Raw genomic sequence first — 17,250 nt, 5'->3', positions numbered from 1 at the left:
TAGAATAGCCCCCCCCCCCCCAAGATAGCAACAATCACATCCCCCCTCCGCTATGTGTGGACCCATGTGGGGTTTAAAAAAAAAAAAAAAAAAAACACTCCTCGCTCCCCCACAGCTTCTTCCTCAGCCCTGACCTCCAGCAGATCACAGCCGCTTCTCTCTGCTGCAGCGTGGCGGCGGCTCTCCTCACTCTCCTTGCAGGCCCTGACACTTTCCAGCTGCGCCCGCTGCTGGAGTCAGCGCCAGAGGCCCTCCTCCGGCCGAAGCAGCTGCTGCATGGCCCGGTGACGTGGTGGGGAAGACCGGCCCGGGGTGCACATGCCCAGCCCGCCCCTGATCTGATGTCAGTAAACTAAAAAAATTAAAGGTGTTATCCAGCGTGGGGGCACTTTTTTGGGGGGACCGGGGAGGAGGTGGCTGAAATAAAGACGTCCACTTACCTCCCCGGTTCCAGCGGCGGATCCCGCATCACGGCGCTCCGGTGCCCCGTTCCCGGCCGCTACGCTACGTCTCCGGGCCGCTTAGCCACTCGGTGAAGGAGGCGGGATCCGTTTGAAGTCCGCTCAGATCCCGCCTCCTTCAATGAGTGGCTGAGTGGCCCTGAGACGTAGCTGGTACCGGAGCGCCGTGATGCGGGACCCGCCGCTGGAACCAGGGAGGTAAGTGGACGTCTTTTATTTCAGCCACCTCCTCCCCAGTCCCCCCAAAAAAGTGCCCCCATGCTGGATAACCCCTTTAACACATAATAATGAATGTTAGTGGCCACATGAAATATGCCTTATATAGGCACTGCAAACAAACCCTGTCCATACAGCATGGTAAGGAGCTGATTTTGGAGTGGAGGACAATTTAGCCTGAGGGGGACAGGGAAGATGCTTGATAACAGGAGAAGGAAGTATTTTTGTCTGATAAGATAGTGTTGCCTTGGATTACAAGCATAATTCGTTCCGGGGCCGTGCTTGTAATCCAAATCTACTCTTGAACCAAAGCAAATTTTCCCATAAGAAATCATGGAAATGCAGACAATTGGTTCCACACCCCAAAAATATTTATTATTCTGAATAACATGTAAAACTAATGAAACAAACATTCAGAAACAGAATGTGATATTATAAGTTACTGTACAGTAATGGAGAGGATGGGAAACACGAGTTGACAGACTGCAGGGAGGAATGAGTAGTGCAGATGTGGACACAGCTATGGAGATATTACCTCCACAGTCCTGTCCCCTGATGCAAGCCCCAGCCTGAGGTAGATTTGCTATGATTTGGAAGGTGAGGAAGACTTTCTGGGTCAGAGTACAGGGCTGTAGAACCCGCTATGCAGACCATGCACCTCTTCCACTTGTCCTCCTACCCAGTACTGGGAGCTCTTAAACCAAAGCAATGTTCTTAAACCAAGTCACAGTTTTGAAAAACGATGACCTCTTAAACCAAGGTACCACTGTATTAGAAAGTTTCTTAATCGCTTGCACTATTGATCAATTAAGTTTGTAGAAAAGACCATGCCTGTTTAAATATTTGAAGAGTAAAACCTCTTAAAAGATCACAGGTTTGCCACAACCAAAAGTGTGAAGAAGCAGTGTATATAACCCTTGTATTGAAAGAGAAAAATAATCACAAGTTGACCACATGTGACATGTGATATCTGTGTATGTATATTGTGTATATCTGGCATCTCAGATGGGTGTGTGTTGTTGTTGTGTGTTTTTTTTTTTTTTAATAGCTCTGCTAATGTAATGTGCATATATATATTATAGATGCCCTTGTGTTGGAAAGCAGTTTCTAGAGATGAGTGAGTTTACAGTAATAACGAAGCAAAGCACTTTATCTCTGCAATCCGCTCATCAGCCTGATTCCATTTAACTTGGCGCCGCTCCTCCAAGGGGGCTGTGGAAAGCTGTATCCAGTCCTGGGAAACTTCTCCCTGTTTCCCAGGACTGGATCCAGCTTTTCCCAGCACCCGAAGCAGAGCGGCACAGGGTTAAAAGGTAGCAGGCTGATGAGCAGATTGCAGAAATAGCAAGTGATTAACTTCTTTATTACTGTAAATTTGCTCATGTCTAGCAGTTTCCTCCAGTACAGCTGAAGGGAAGAGGGGCGGACATGAGCAGGAATATAGTAAGACATTGAAAAAGATGATGCAGGTTAACACTTGCGCATTTCTAGCTGGAGGCCCTTAATCATTGTAGGAGTAAAGGCCTTAGGCTAGACACATGTAAAAATGTTTTTTATTTTTTTTTTTTTTTGTTTGTTTTCTACTCTGGGAAATCAGTTTTTGGTCCTTCATTAACCAGGTGAGATGGCTTTTTTTCTATATAATGAAACATACTGACCAGGTAATGCCAGACATTTGGTACAGTAGTTGTGTGAATAGAACCTAGACAGATCTGCAAGTTTTTGTTAGCGGTTGGATGCTGCCCTAGGGAGTCCTGGAAAACATGGATACAGGCTGCATCCATGTTCTCCAGGACTCACTAGGGCTGCATCCAACTTCAGCCACTGGTAACAAATGCCGCACACTTTGGTTCAGATTAACCAAGGCATGCTCAAGGTTCGCTCCCTTCTAGTAGGTAAGCAAGAAATAAGGTTAATGTATGGCAATATAGGTACTTCCACATGGGTCAGAAACACTGCAGGTTAGATGACAGCAGCAAACTTTGTATGTCCATTATTTTTATTTATTTTCTGTGCAGACCTGCTACAAATTTAAAGGACAACTCCTGCGCTAATTTAAAAAAAAAAAAAAAAAAAAAAAAAAAAATATATATATATATATATATATATATATATATATATATATATATATATATATAAAAATAAATATCCGATGAACATAGTTTTAATACTCGCCATCTGAGTCTTTCTCCGTTTGAAATTACCGCTGCTTGCAGGTCCCTGAAACTCCAGTTGCTGTATTCATTTCTTCTTTACTTCCTGGTTTGGCCTTACACACACACACACACACACCTACACCTGACAGATATTAGCTCTGAGCTGAGGGAGAGAGGAGGGGGGAGACGGGCAGCAGTAACAGAGGAAAGAGCAAATGACTCATTCACTGCCTGAGCTCTGGGAGAGAGAAGTGCTTATCTGCACGGAGGAAAGAGGAGATGACAGGATTCATTTACTCACTGACTGTACTGGGCACAAAGAGAGGGGGAGGAGTGGGGTCCCTGTAACTGCTGGGAAAAGAGAAGGATATTCATTCACTGACTCTGTAGAACTGTTAGATGGCTTACGGCTTGCTCAGCCAATCAGAGCTAAGCCAGCGGAGTCATCTGACAAGGGAGGCTGGCCTAACAGGGCTTATACCAGCCTCCCTCTTGATGACATCATTGTCACAAAATGGCTGCCACAGAAGAGCCTGGTGACAACAGTGATCAGATATTAATGAGTTTACTTCACTTCCTGGTTGAGGGGGGAAAAGATAGGGAAGGGGGGCAGATCGGTGATTGAAGCATATTACAAAGTTATATAATTTTGTAACATGTTTTAGTTACTGGGAAAAAAAGCTTTTCACGGACGTTGTCCTTTAACAGTTAAATGTGACACACTGCATATTTTTATTTCCCATTAAAGTCCGTAGGGAAGTCAAAATGTACAATAAATTTCTTTTAAAATTTTACAGTTTAATAAAAAAACATGCTGGATAACCCCTTTAAGTCTGCCAGAGGCATAGATCTAACTGATTAACACTATGCGATACCATAGGATTTAAACCTGTCTGTTTTAATCCTTTGATCAAAGAGGATATCCAACTAGTAAAACATGGCCACTTTCTTCCAGAGAAAGTACCACTCTGGTCTCCAATTCAAGCGTCGTTTACGATTAAAGTGGATACCAATGCTACCAAAAACTGCTACTTTTGCACCAACTCTAGTCTCCAGATTGGGTGGGGTTTAAAACTCAGTTCCATTGAAGTAAATGGGACTTAATTGCAAAGCACGCCTGAAGTGGAGACAAGAGTGGGGCAACAAGTGGCCATGTTTTTGAAGCACTGGATAACCCCTTTTAAGCTCCATTCACTTTAGTTTGGAGTTTTACAACTCTGCTCCATTGGAGACAAGAGTGCTACTGTCTTTGGAAGAAAATGGCCCTGTTTTTCTGAGGGCAGGTTCACACTAAGGAATTCGCACGGTTTCGGTGAATTCTGTGGCTCGTACCAGTTTACGGAGGCACACATCTGCCCGTTCCATAGACTCCATTCTATGGCCGGGCCGATTCTGCATTTCGCCCTGCTCCTCCTCCCCCCCCCCCCCTCCGAGGGGGCAGGGCCACACAACTTATTTACAAAGTTATATATCTTTGTAATGTGTGAAATTATCTAAAGAAAATCGCCGGAGTTGTCCTTTATTTGAAGTTTATGTAAAAAATGTTTCTAAGGTGTTAAATTTTCTCTCTTAATCCTAAAGGTGCTTTTAGTTAGAACTTCCCTATGTTTGTATTTTTTCACCTATTTTATTTTTTCATCTCCATTCACAGGTATGCATTTACAGTTTTGGCAAACATTTCTGTCTATGCAGTTGCGTGGCTGCTGTTGCACCTTGATCTGGATGGAACAGAAGATGCACAGCATTTGGGGAAGCAGGATATTCCTGTGTTCAGGGTATGTCAATGCTGGCAAAGGATACACCTGTATTTCATAGAGCACCTTGCTTTCCATATATGCCTTGTAAAGAGTCCGTTAGGTAACAGTAAATCATGATCGTTATAGGCCTCCATGTTGGTGGATGATATTACTTAAATGGCAGTAAAGCAGGATATTGTATTTATGGGAGTCTTCTGAAGTTTGCTTAATATTCTTGCTTGTGTATTAACAAGGATGCAGAGGCCCTTACAAGAGCGTCACTGAGACAGCTTTTTAAGGTGAATCTGTTTCCTGCGATTCACGTTCTAAACTCCTAACACTGTAGCTCATCTATTCATCTGCTCCTCCATAATGTAGAGGAAATGGTTTTATTCTCTGGTGCTCCCCCTCCCATTCTTATTTCCTGCTTGATTGACAGTCTGCTTCCCTGAGCCCTGTGAGTATACAAATTGTGTGTAAATGAGATTTTAAAGTGTGCAAAGCGGTGGGAGGGGAAGCAAGGAAGTATACCAGCTCTCAGCACTTTGAAAACACATCTTTGCACAGGCGGGTTAAAAAAAGAATTCCATGTGTGTCCCTGACCTAACTGCTGTCTAACAGTATAAGCAGTTTAGAACATGAATTACAGGTGATAAATTTCTTTTAACCCCTTAAAGAGGACCTGTCAGACGGAATGCTGTGGTGGAGACCGGTATATTTAAAGTGACTGTACCACCAGGCCCAGGCAGAAGCACTGGAGCCGGGCCGACCAACCCTTAGTGGGAGGAAACCCTAGCCCCTCTGATAGGGTTCCATTGATTCTAATGGAGTCACGTCATGGAGGGGCTGGGGTTTCTTCCCACTAAGGGTGGGTCGGCCCGCCTCCAGTGCTTCAGCCTGGGCCTGGTGGTACAGTCACTTTAACCATACCTTGAAGTCCCGCTCCTGGACCAGGTCCCTGGGCGGAGAAATCACGTCCTGAAGCTGAGCACGCGCGTTATGCAAAGCAGTAGAGAAGTCCGAGGTACATAGAAAATGACTGCTTCAGTCATTTTCTATGTACGTTGGACTTTTCTCTACTGCCTTGCATGACATGCGCGTTCTGCTTCGGGCTGTGATCTCTCCGGCCAGGGACCCGGTCCAGAAGCGGGACTTACAGGGATGGTTAAGTATGTCGGGGGTGGGGTGAGCTCCGCTACGGCATCAGGGCCGCCTGTGACTTAATGCATCAGGGTGTACATCAGGGCCGCGCTATGAAGCGTGCTCAGCAGCTGAGCTCGCTTTATAGCGGGTGAGGATCAGCTGCTATGAGCAGCCAGGCCCTCACCCTCAATGGATCGCAGCAGCCTGCCATTAATCCCTTAAACTTAACCCCTTTAAGTGTAAAGGGTTCTGATCACACTGCCTGACTGCCGGCGGTATACTGCTTACCTCCATGATCTTCAGTCTTCTGATCACAAGATCGCAGATAACATTGATCCCTGCTATGCTCTGGCATAGCAGTGATCAGTGTGAGAAATCAAATATATGCATGTAATAGTCCCCTGGGGTGACTAAAATGTGGGAAAAAAAATTGTTTTAAAAAAAATGCCCAAAAAGCCCCTCCACCAATAAGTCTAAATCACCCCCTTCCCATTTTAAAGTAAAACACACACAAATAATGAAATGAACGTATAATATAGTGTAACATGCGCAATCGCCCAATCTATTAAATTAAAACAATATTTCTGCATGGTCAACAGAGTGAATAAAGTTGCGAAAACTGCCAGGATTGCTTCCCCCCCCCCTCCCCCCCAATTACATTTTATATAATTTATAATATAATGAAAAATCTAGCTCGTGGAGCAAAAAATTACACCCAGTCGGTGAAAACATAAAAGCACAACAATAGGGCCATTTTAAATATACCCATTTGTAGAAATAAGTTTTACTGTTAGTAAAACCTTTAAAAAGCTATATAAACATGCAGACTGACCTATAGTCAGTCAGTTTTACCGTAAAGTGCATTATATAAACCCTGAATCCTCCCCAAAATCTGCGGAATTGTGTTTTGTTTTTTCTTCTTCTGCAGACATTGGCCCTCATTGTAGTGGGTGTTGGAGCATTTTTCTCTCTATTATTCCACATTGGAACAAAGGAGGACTCAAGTTTTCAACGCCTTCCAGAAACAGATGATCAAAATGGGGATCTTATTCCCAAGCAACATTCCAGCCCGCCGGAGCCGTTGCTGCTGTGGAAACACTGGCTCTTAGAACCGTCTTTCTATCAGGTAAAGTGCCTGTGGTATGACTGTTTTTGTATGAATGTACCAGCCACAACAATATCTGTCAATAGTTTTGTTACATTGTCATTTTACCGGACTTATTCCTTTCAGGTGGCTTTATTATATATGTGTACACGGCTCATAGTCAATTTGTCTCAGACATATATAGCAGTCTACTTGACCTACTCTTTGCATCTTCCAAAGGTAAGACCTAAAGAGAAATCTTTTACTCTTTGCTAGCCTTCTTTGTCTTTTAGGTGTGTGTGTGTGTGTGTGTGATATAAATCATTCAAATACAAAAAAAAGACATACAGGTGTAAAGAATGATGTCTTAATTCTCATTACCCAAAGATCGGCTATTATACTTCCATCCTAACAGCTTCGTTCATTCTGGCATATCTATTGGGTTGGTAGTTGGTCAAGGAAGAATTACACCACCAGTCCCACACTTTTTTATTAAAGTTTCCAGGGCAGCTTCTATGGTTAAAAACAATGTATTCAAAGGGTAGTATGGAGTTAATCAATTTTTTCCATGTGCCCAGAGTGGGTGGTCTGACACCCATCCACCGCATCGCCACCGCCTTACGTGCCATGAATAAAGATTCCTTTAGAAAAATCTTATGGTAAGCTTTTCTTTATCAAGAAGACTTAAAGGGGTTGGCCACTTTATAGTAAAATTGCTCAGTGTACAGTATTAGTAAGTGCACTCACTGTATATACTGACATTAGCTCTATGAGGTACACAGGGAGCTGCGATCATACTCCCCTCCTCCATGCTGTGCTGCCCTGCTCTGTGGTGTTTTGGTCCATAAGATTGCTTACATGGAGGAGCATGTTGCCAGGCCCCTCAGTTGTCCACCACTGAGCCTGTATATGTCTATGGATAACATCGTGGACAGGGCATGGTCACATGCAGGGCAGCCCAGCCTGGTGAAGGAGAGTCTGATTTTAGCTCTATGAGGTAAACAGAGAGCTGCTGTCAGTATATACAGTGAGTAAACTTACTAATACTTTGTACTGACCTATTTTACTCTAAAGTGGCCAACCCCTCCAAACACTTTAGGAATACAAGTAGTTAGAAAATGGTAGGTTTGGTCCTGAAAACTGTGTCCGGAAGGCATGGCTTGAGTTGAAGATACCTATACATGGAACCTCTGGGTAGTTTAAATGTGTCATGCATGTTGAAATGTGCAGAACACCTGGTCTTTACATACATCCCTTATCTTACATACACCATATTGTGTCCAAAATCGTGGTTCGTAAAAGTTTGGTAGCTGCGGATGGTGCCATAAAGGCGTTTCCAACGTAACATCTGTGTATTTTGTTTTTTCACAGCTGCCCACACCTGATGGGCCAGTCTATGAAGCGGTAGTAGTTTAGAATTAGGAACATATCCCCCTTCCAGAATCGGCCATGGGTGTTTTAGTTTTAAAAAGTGTGCTAAATGGTGCTCCCTGTTTGGAAGTATCCCAGCCTCCACCCATTTCATCAAGTATCTGAGTTGTCCAGTGAGAGAGTACAGGTAAATGTCCGGAAGCGACATACCTCCATGCAATTTTGGTCTCTGAAGGGTTTGTAATCGGAGTTTAGAGCGGGATGTTCCCCAAATGAAGGAAGGAAACAGTGTAATTTCCTGAAAAAACTTAAAGGGAGGGGTGCCGAGGCGTTCTCTAGCAAGTACAGGCATTTTGGTAAAATAACCATCTTTATAAGCTTGATGCAACCCGGTACTGCCAATGGCAGGATCGACCATACTTTAAATTACTGTTTCACAAAGTCCAAAAGTGGAAACTCCTTCATCCGCAGATCCTGAGACTGTTCCCTACAAATCACTACTCCCAAATATTTAAAGGAAGACACTACTGGCAATCCCTGAACATTATCTGGCCACCCTGAGGGTAATAGTGGCTTGAATATTGATTTCGACCTATTTATATAGAGGCCGGATAATCTACCAAAGTTGTTTATTATGGAGATGGCCACCGGCAATGTCTCATGTGGGGAGGACATAAATAGAAAAGTGTCATCCGCAGATAGACCTACGCAGATAGACCTACTCTATCTTCCCTTATTTCATTGATTATTCTTTTATATAATGCGTTGGTTCTAATTTTAAGGGACAATGGTTCTATTGCTAAGGCAGTCTCTTAGATGTTTATCTTTATTTTATCTGTTCCTTTATTGTGTACTGCATTTTGCTTAGGATCCTTTTTACTCTGATATGGCCTATGCAAGATCAGCTCTCTATGGCAGTTCCTTCAAAAGGCACAAGTCACTGAACGATCACTGTATCGTTTGTGCGGCCATTCAAATATATTAACCCCACATCACCTGTTTACACAGAGATGTGTGGCTGATAAATTTTTAAACTGTGCCAAACCTGATCAGCCAACAAGCGGACGTTTTCCCAGTCCTCTGCTGATTGCTTTTTCTTTTACATGGGCCATTTCTAGCAACATTCTTTGCTGGTATTTGGCCCATGTAAAAGAGCCCTTAGAATTGAAGGGGTGGTGTCACAAAGCAATGAAGGTAAAATCACTATACCACTTATATAAATGTACAGGAGAACAAATGTGCTGTTTTTAGTAAAGTAACTTACATCCCTGTACCAACTTTCTTCCCGGTGCATTCGTTTACTCAAAAAAATAAATTCTTTAGTAAAAGGCTAAAGAATTCAATCTGAGTTGAAACCAGAGTATATGTCCCCATGTATTTATATATGACTGCAGGTGCCGTGCTACAGAGGGACACTTTCCCACAATCCCCCCCCCCCCCTTTTGTTGAAGTGGAAAACAAGCTGCCAGTACTAATGAGACAGATCAGGTGACTGCAATTGAACTGAGTGACCCAACCTAGTGGATGGCTGGTTAGAGAAAACACATGCAATGGCTATGAAATTTCAATTCTGAATGATTTTTTTTTTTCTTATAGCTCTGAAGTGCCGTTCCTGCTGTTCCTACTAGTTGGTTATTTATGTGTACAGTATGCATTGGGTGTTACCATCTGGAGGCTTGTCCCTACACTGTCTGGTACTCTACTCGGATCAGACAGTATAGCCCGTTTATAAGACTTTATAAGATGTTCCAAATATGTTTTGCTATATCCTTCACCTTTTTTTCTTTTTATAGAATTACATTGCCACAATTCCACTGGTCATGTATGTTAGTGGATTTGTTTCATCATTCCTTATGAAGCCAATCAACAAATATATTGGACGCAATGTGAGTTTTGGGGAAAAAATTAAATATATTTGGTAATTTGGTCTCAGTTTAGTTTACAAATCCCTATTTCTTTGCCTCCAGTTTACTTATTTTATAGGTCTGCTAGCCATTGCTGCTTTTTCTGCATGGGTTGCTCTGGATCCAAGGCTTAATGTGGCAGTCTACGGAGCTGCTGTTCTTTTGGGATCTGGGTCAGCTACAATTTTGGTTACATCTCTTTCCATGACTGCTGATCTCATTGGACCCCACTCAGTAAGTATCGTTTATTAAAGTGTCCTTTACATTTCTACATTCCTCACATGCAATATATACTCTGTCCATTAGAGGGAAATGGTGAGCTGTAGAACGTAAACATGTTAGTCAACGCCACAGTGTGAATATAGCCTATGCTATGTATACAGCAGAAAAGTACACTTTGCAGTGTTAAAGTTGAACAATTGGTTAAATAATAGTGGGATTTTTTTTTTGTATTTCTGTATTGTATACTTTTATCCTGTTTAAGAGTATGAAGATATGTTAAACGTTAACGCAAATGCAGTCTGAATTTATACATCCATATAGACCCATACATTTAAATGGCCTAGTTCACACATCCAAAAAAAAAAAAAAGAAAAAATTGGTCAGCTCTCCTAGAACACCATTCACACTAGGCAGGAGCACGTTGCCATGGCTGAAATTGCAAACACGCAAAAACACAGAAAAATTAAACAGCTCACCGCAACAGCAAGACAGACCCACCACAGACATAAAAATAGTTAAAAGCAGCCCCCCCCTCAACTGCCAAAAAAAATTCCCACAAAAATGAGTCTCTTGGTTACTATTTGCAAACAGCGTAAACTGCCTCACCACGAAAAGGTGGACTCGCATCGAGGCAGACCCTACACTGTAATGGCCTCTCCATGGCGTGTAATAAGCCTATGCTCTGGGCATGCAAGATCCGTCTAATACCTGCAAAAATAATTGCACCACCTGGGTGAGACAGGTGGAGTGAACAACCAAATAAAGGCAGCCACTCCCCTAACTGGAACACATCCGTCTTATGGGGCCATAATCTGTGATCACCATTCACTAATGCACATCTGTAGTGCTGTTTGTGGCTATGGACAGCCCTATGGACTAGCAATGTAGCCTAAGGGTATAAACCCACACACCGTATAAGCAGCGTATTTACTGCTGAAATACGCAGCAGATTAGATATAAATAACTGAACACCGCATCAAATCTGTACCAACAAATCTGCGTATTTGTTGAGTATCTGCTGTGTATACGGTGTGTGGGTTTGTACCCTAAGGGTGCCTTCACACCTACCGTATCGCAGGAGAAAATCTGCTGCGGATCCGCAGCAGATTTAACTAAATGAATGAACACAGCATTAAAAACGCACTGTCAAATCCGCTGCGGATCCGCAGCAGATTTGTAAGTGCGGATTTGATGCTGTGATGCTGTGTTCATTCATTTAGTTAAATCTGCTGCGGATCCGCAGCGGATTTTCTGCTGTGATACGGTAGGTGTGAAGGCACCCTAAGGGGGATTTTGCATGTTTCGTGATTATGGTCTGAGATGTGCTGCGGACTGGAATCACTGAACTCCTGGCGGCATTTATCAGTCATGCCGGGTGTTCTGAAACAGTTTAAATCTTCACACTGCTGAACTGATACTGCTGCGCCAGTCTGGTGGTGGCTTACGCCTCTCCACCCCAAAAGGAACGTGTGTGTGTAGGATGAAAGATAACTGTCACTGGAGGTGTGTGTGTGTGTATGTGTATAGGCACCTTTTAATTGGAAGGCAACACAGAAGGGTGTTGCCATAGCCTAGGAGATGAGGCGTGTTCTGCATTCCATTAAAGTGACACTGTCACCCCTTTTTGCATTCTGGCTTCAATACACAGGTGTAATGGGAAAATTTAGTAGTTTTCACACCTTATTTTATGTCATGGTGCTTGATCAAGTAAAAAGTGGTCTTTTATCTGCAGATTGTGCTAAGTGGGTGAGGCTTCACGGCAGTACACTACTTGGCCCTGCCCACAGTGCCACATTGGCCCTTCATGACGTCATATACATAGGCCCTGCCCCCTTGCCCATAGGCAGAGCCTATGTGTGATGTCACAGAGGGGCAAAGCCAATGGTGGCGCTGATGGCAGGGCTAAGTGGCGCTGTTGCAGTGAAGCCCCGCCCACTTAGCACAATCTGCAGTTGCTTAAAAGATCACTTTGAAAGCACGATGACGTATGATATAAAATAAGGTATGAATACTGCTAAATTTAACCTTTACACCTGTGTAGAGAAATCAGGTAACTATGACTTTATGTACCCCACCCCCGCACTTTTAGATTGGAATGGGTTTCTCCTTTTAAGGCTAGGATTTAGGGTTTCTAATGTGTGTGCAAATAGCATATAGCAATTGGAATTTCTTATAAACCAGAAGTTTAGTGAACTGTGAAATAATTCTATACGACAGAATCTGTATGCATACCTATGATGGAAACACCGCCCACATTGTTGAAATCACGAAAATTACTCAATATTCCCTTCTGCCTTGTCTCATATTACATGTAACTGGCCTTTTACATGGGCCATTTGGAATGCTCATCCAGCCGATATCCCACCTAAAAGGGCCAGTGAGCAAGCATCTCCTCGTCAGCTGACTTGCTCTTTTATGCGGCCGTGAAAATCTTTATTGGCTACACATCCCTGTGTAAACTGTGCAGATCAGTGCTAGTTCGCAGCTGCAAAGGCCGGCGTGTAAAAGGACCCTAAGGGTAGCTTTACACGTACCGTATCGCTGCGTTTTTAGTGCTGCGTTTTTACTGGGTTTTTTTTTTCACATGCGCATTTTGATTTTCACATGATTTTCATGTGAAAATCAAAACTCTCATGTAAAAATTGCACCAAAAATGCAGCTTTAAAAACGCAGCGATACGGTACGTGTGAAGCTACCCGAACAAAGATATTTCAGAATATATTACTCTATATGCGCAAGGAGATCAGGCAGCACCTGCACCCTTCCTCCTCTTCCTCATTCTCCTCACTATTCTGTCAGCTGTCAGGCAGCTCAGACAACTGGTTGGGGTAGGTGTCTTTCACCTTTGCCCTGTCTGCCTTGGAACAATAAATAGATTATACCCTGTCCCTTGGCCATGAAGAGGTGAGAAGGAAATTAACCCTTGTATTCACTGCAGGATTTTAGGGTCCCTTTACACGGCCTGATATGGCGCTGTGCAAGGATGCAATCAAATTTTTTTCTTCCTTTCAAATCAACTGATGTCAGAAAGTTGTAGTGACTTTTGTAACTTACAGTAAAACCTTGGATCATAAGCATAATTAGTCATGTAAACTTGCTTGTAATCCAAATCACTTGTATATCAAAGCAAATTTTCCCATAAAAAATGAGTGAAACACATATGATTCTAACCCCAAAATAAGGTAGCTAAGGTGTTCTGTAAATGCAGTGGTGTTTATCAGTAAAAAAAGGGTTTAATCGGTTAACTTGCCCTCCACACACAACTCCCCAGGTGGCTGCAAACCTACTGGTACTAGTGCTGGCTGCCTGGAGCAGTTGTTGGTGAAGGGGATAATTCAGGGTCAGAGGGAAGAAGCGGGCATTGGAGGAGAGACAGAATACATCTAATCACTGGCAAAGTTGCGCAGGGAGCTGTGGGTTAAAATGAAGGTTTTCTACAAAGTACAGTATCAGGATGGGGACAGAGTCCCTTTAATAAAAGCCCCCTGTCACCTTCAAACCCCCCATCCCTAAACTAAAGTAATCTGTAAATAGGTAAACAATACTGGTTCCAAATTTGCAGCATTCTTCTTTTGCTTTCCCACACCGTAAGCCTGCAAACTGGACATGATGCGTAGAGAGAATTATTTGGCTCAAAAATATAATGGAGATGACTACTTAGACTCCTTTGTGGGCTTATCTTTCTACGCAAATTAATTTCTTTTCTATAATTGCAGATTCAGAATCAACTTTGTTTATCTACTGATAACTTGGGTTTGGGTGGTGTTTTTGAGATGACAGTCGCTTTTTTAAAAAATCTTGCTTGTTTACCATGATTTTTTTTAAATTGGTTAGCTTTTTTTTTCTCTCAGACAAAGTTACTGGTAATCAATTGTTTCACTGCTGGACTTTTAATAAAAAAATAATAATAAAAAAAAAAATTCCATTCTCTCCTGTCTGACAGTGCTCTCAGCTGCCACCTCTGTCCATGTCAGGAACTGTCCAGAGCAGAAGAGGTTTTCTATGGGGATTTGCTACTGCTCTGGACAGTTCCTGACGTGTATCCTTTGCAGTCCTAAGCAGTACCCTCTGCTGCCACCTCTGTCCACCACTTCCAGCAGGACATACAGCGGCTGGTAAGTACTGGAAGACTGGAGATTTTTAAGTGTAAGTTACAAAGCTTTATAACTTTCTGACACCAGTTGATTTGAAGGAAAGAAAGAAAATCTGCTGGAGTACCCCTCTAAGCATTTAGTAGAGATGAGCGAATCTACAGTAGGAACGAAGCAAAGTGCTTCATTCCCATCAGGATTTTGCTCATCAGGCTGCAGGCTTTGAAGTCTTCTCTTCTCCATGCTGCTCCTCCCTGGGTGGTGGGAAAAGATGGATCCAGTCCTGGGAAACTAGTAAGTTTCCCAGGATTGGATCCATCTTTTCCCACCACCCGGAGAGGAGCGGCATGGAGAGGAGCAGACTGCAAAGACTGTAGATTCGCTCACCTCTAATTAGCACTGAATTTAATACATATCATGAAAGAAAAGTGATTAAAGAGAAACTTCCCTTGAACAGAGAACTTATTAGACAAGCACCATGACAATGTAAATTTTATGGTCCTAGAGGAGATCTTGATTGATATAAATGTTTCTTCTATCCTTACAGCACAGTGGAGCCTTTGTGTATGGAGCGATGAGTTTCACTGACAAAGTGGCCAATGGTCTCGCTGTAGTGCTTATTCAGTCTTTGCATCCATGCCAGTAAGTACAAATGTTTTTTATTGACTAGACTGGTTATCCTAAAGGGAATCTGTCAACTGCAGTATACATGCTTATATAAATGTCAAGTTATTGATCACAGGTAGTCTCACTGCTGAGACTTACTAGGATCAGGAAATATAGCCAGGGAAAGAGTGTGGTAGCAGCACCATCCACTCCCTGGCTGACCACTACTTTCCAGTGTAGCCCAGTAGACTTAGGGGCCTATTCTACGGAGCGATAATCTCCCGATTCGGCCGATTATCGCTCCGTGGAATAGAGAGAACGATCGTTCATTTAGGTTCAAACCTAAAATCATTGGTCGCCACACGCGCATCGCTCTGCCGCGGCCAGTGATTGGTTGAGCGGTCTGTCAGTTCAGACAGGCCGCTCCGAAGCTGATGCTGCCGCGCAGGACCGGGAGAAGACTACCTGCAGCCGGGTGAGGTAAAGTATGAAACAAGGGCTGCAAGGACATTGGTAACTATGTCCCTGCAGCCGTGGAATAGGCCCAGTAAACGAGTTAGTAAATCTAGCAGATCAGCGCTCATTTACATCGTTGATCGGGCCCTGGTCGGCCTGTGGAATTACCAACCTTACATCTGATTGTCCCTTATGGGGATACAGCCGTGTAGTAGAAATTTCTGCAGCCATGTGCTCTCTCCTGTTATATCTCCTGATCACAGTAGGTCTCAGGAGTGATCAATAACTTTTGACATGCCAAGTTTATTTTTTTTGACCGGTACTGTTTAACGTGTACTTGCCACAGTGCAGCATTTGAAACTTCCACGCACAAATGTAGTTAACTACATAAGTATATATTACCATGGAAATAGGCATCAAGTGCCATGCTCCAGTTTTATCTAGAATAGGGCCAGAGCTTATATGCTTCTATGTCAAAAGGGATTCTGTCACTAGATTTATGCTGCCTTTAATGAGGGCAGCATAAACTAGTGACAGAAATGCTTAACAGATCGGTGTATTAGTCTGGGTTCACACTACGTTTTTGCAAAAAACAGATGGGAAAAACAGATTCAACTGTGTGCATCCGTTTTGATCTTGTTTTTAAATGGACTTCCACTATAAAAAAATCCATTTTTTTTGATGGACACAATGTGGTCGGCCTCATTTTTGTGTCTGTCAAAAAAAAATGGATCAGTTTTTGATCCATGTGTTTTTTTTTTTTTATTTTCTTTAATAATGGAAGTCAATGGAAAAACGGATCAAAACTGATGCACACAGTTGCATCCTTTTTTTGCAAAAAATGTAGTGTGAACCCAGCCTTACATCACTTTGTTCAGCCATTCTCCTGATATGTGCTGTGCCACTCCCTTAGCCCTCCAGCTGCTAATTGGTAGTTGTCGGTCTATACTGTGTATAGCTGTCAGAGGCTGGTCAGCAACGAGAACTGCTGCTCATGAATATTGAGGACTACTGAGCACACACATAATAGAGAGGACTAGTTGTTGTTCATGCTATCGGCTGCACAGAACAATATAAGTGATACATCATGCTGTTCAGCTTCTTCCACTAGTTTATTCTACGCTTATTTAGGAAAGCATGAACCTACTGCTTCTACCTATGTAGGGAAGCAGGAACCTACTTTACTCAACAAATGTGTCTGCAAGCAGTAGTATCAGAGGCTGTACTGTGGCTTTATTAATGTTACAGCAGCAATTGCAATTTCAACTACAGCTGAGCAAGATGAAATACTCCTCAAGGCAAAATTGTGCTGCTCAATCAGTCACATAGAGCATGACTTGGATAAAGTACACTGGCTTTAGGCTAGCTATTACTTTTACTTAACATTTTTCCTTCCCCCTCCCCCCCCTCAGAACTCAACACTGTTGTCCAGCCTGTACTCAGTTTTATCACTGGGTGATGGTGACCATAACAGGCGCTGTGGCTCTATTGGCTGCTATCTCGCTGAGCTCCATAATGATATGGCCTATAAACGTGCGGTTTTGTAAGTACATCTTCATTTTATTTCTAACATTTGTATGTAGTGTTAGCTGCTCTTTGATGCCTAGACCTGAGTATTTGGTACTAGTGAGCTATGCTTTGCTGCTTTAGCACTTTATATGCTGAAGTTATACACATGTGATGCCCTGCTGGCAACATTATAAGTGTGTGAAATGTGGTCTTTGGCTCTGTCTGATGGCTGTAAACCACTTGGGCACACACATGGATTTTTGTCACTATGGGGTAAAATAATCTTTATGGTAAG

The 17,250-nt window shown here is 42.9% G+C and overlaps 1 protein-coding gene across 3 annotated transcripts in view; it reads left to right on the top strand.

The window, feature by feature from the left end:
* Positions 1-17,250, top strand: part of MFSD12 (major facilitator superfamily domain containing 12) — a 68,599-nt gene that overhangs the window by 21,157 nt on the left and 30,192 nt on the right. For all 3 annotated transcript variants that reach the window (XM_069978006.1, XM_069978008.1, XM_069978007.1), the window contains exons 3-9: positions 4,485-4,608; positions 6,641-6,838; positions 6,944-7,036; positions 9,961-10,053; positions 10,135-10,305; positions 14,932-15,026; positions 16,859-16,989. In XM_069978006.1, coding sequence (XP_069834107.1) covers positions 4,485-4,608; positions 6,641-6,838; positions 6,944-7,036; positions 9,961-10,053; positions 10,135-10,305; positions 14,932-15,026; positions 16,859-16,989 — 905 coding nt within the window. The remainder of the gene's footprint in view (positions 1-4,484; positions 4,609-6,640; positions 6,839-6,943; positions 7,037-9,960; positions 10,054-10,134; positions 10,306-14,931; positions 15,027-16,858; positions 16,990-17,250) is intronic.

The sequence above is a fragment of the Dendropsophus ebraccatus genome, chromosome 7 (assembly GCF_027789765.1).
Source record: "Dendropsophus ebraccatus isolate aDenEbr1 chromosome 7, aDenEbr1.pat, whole genome shotgun sequence".
Taxonomy (NCBI): domain Eukaryota; kingdom Metazoa; phylum Chordata; class Amphibia; order Anura; family Hylidae; genus Dendropsophus; species Dendropsophus ebraccatus.
This window is presented reverse-complemented; position numbering and strand designations above follow the sequence as displayed.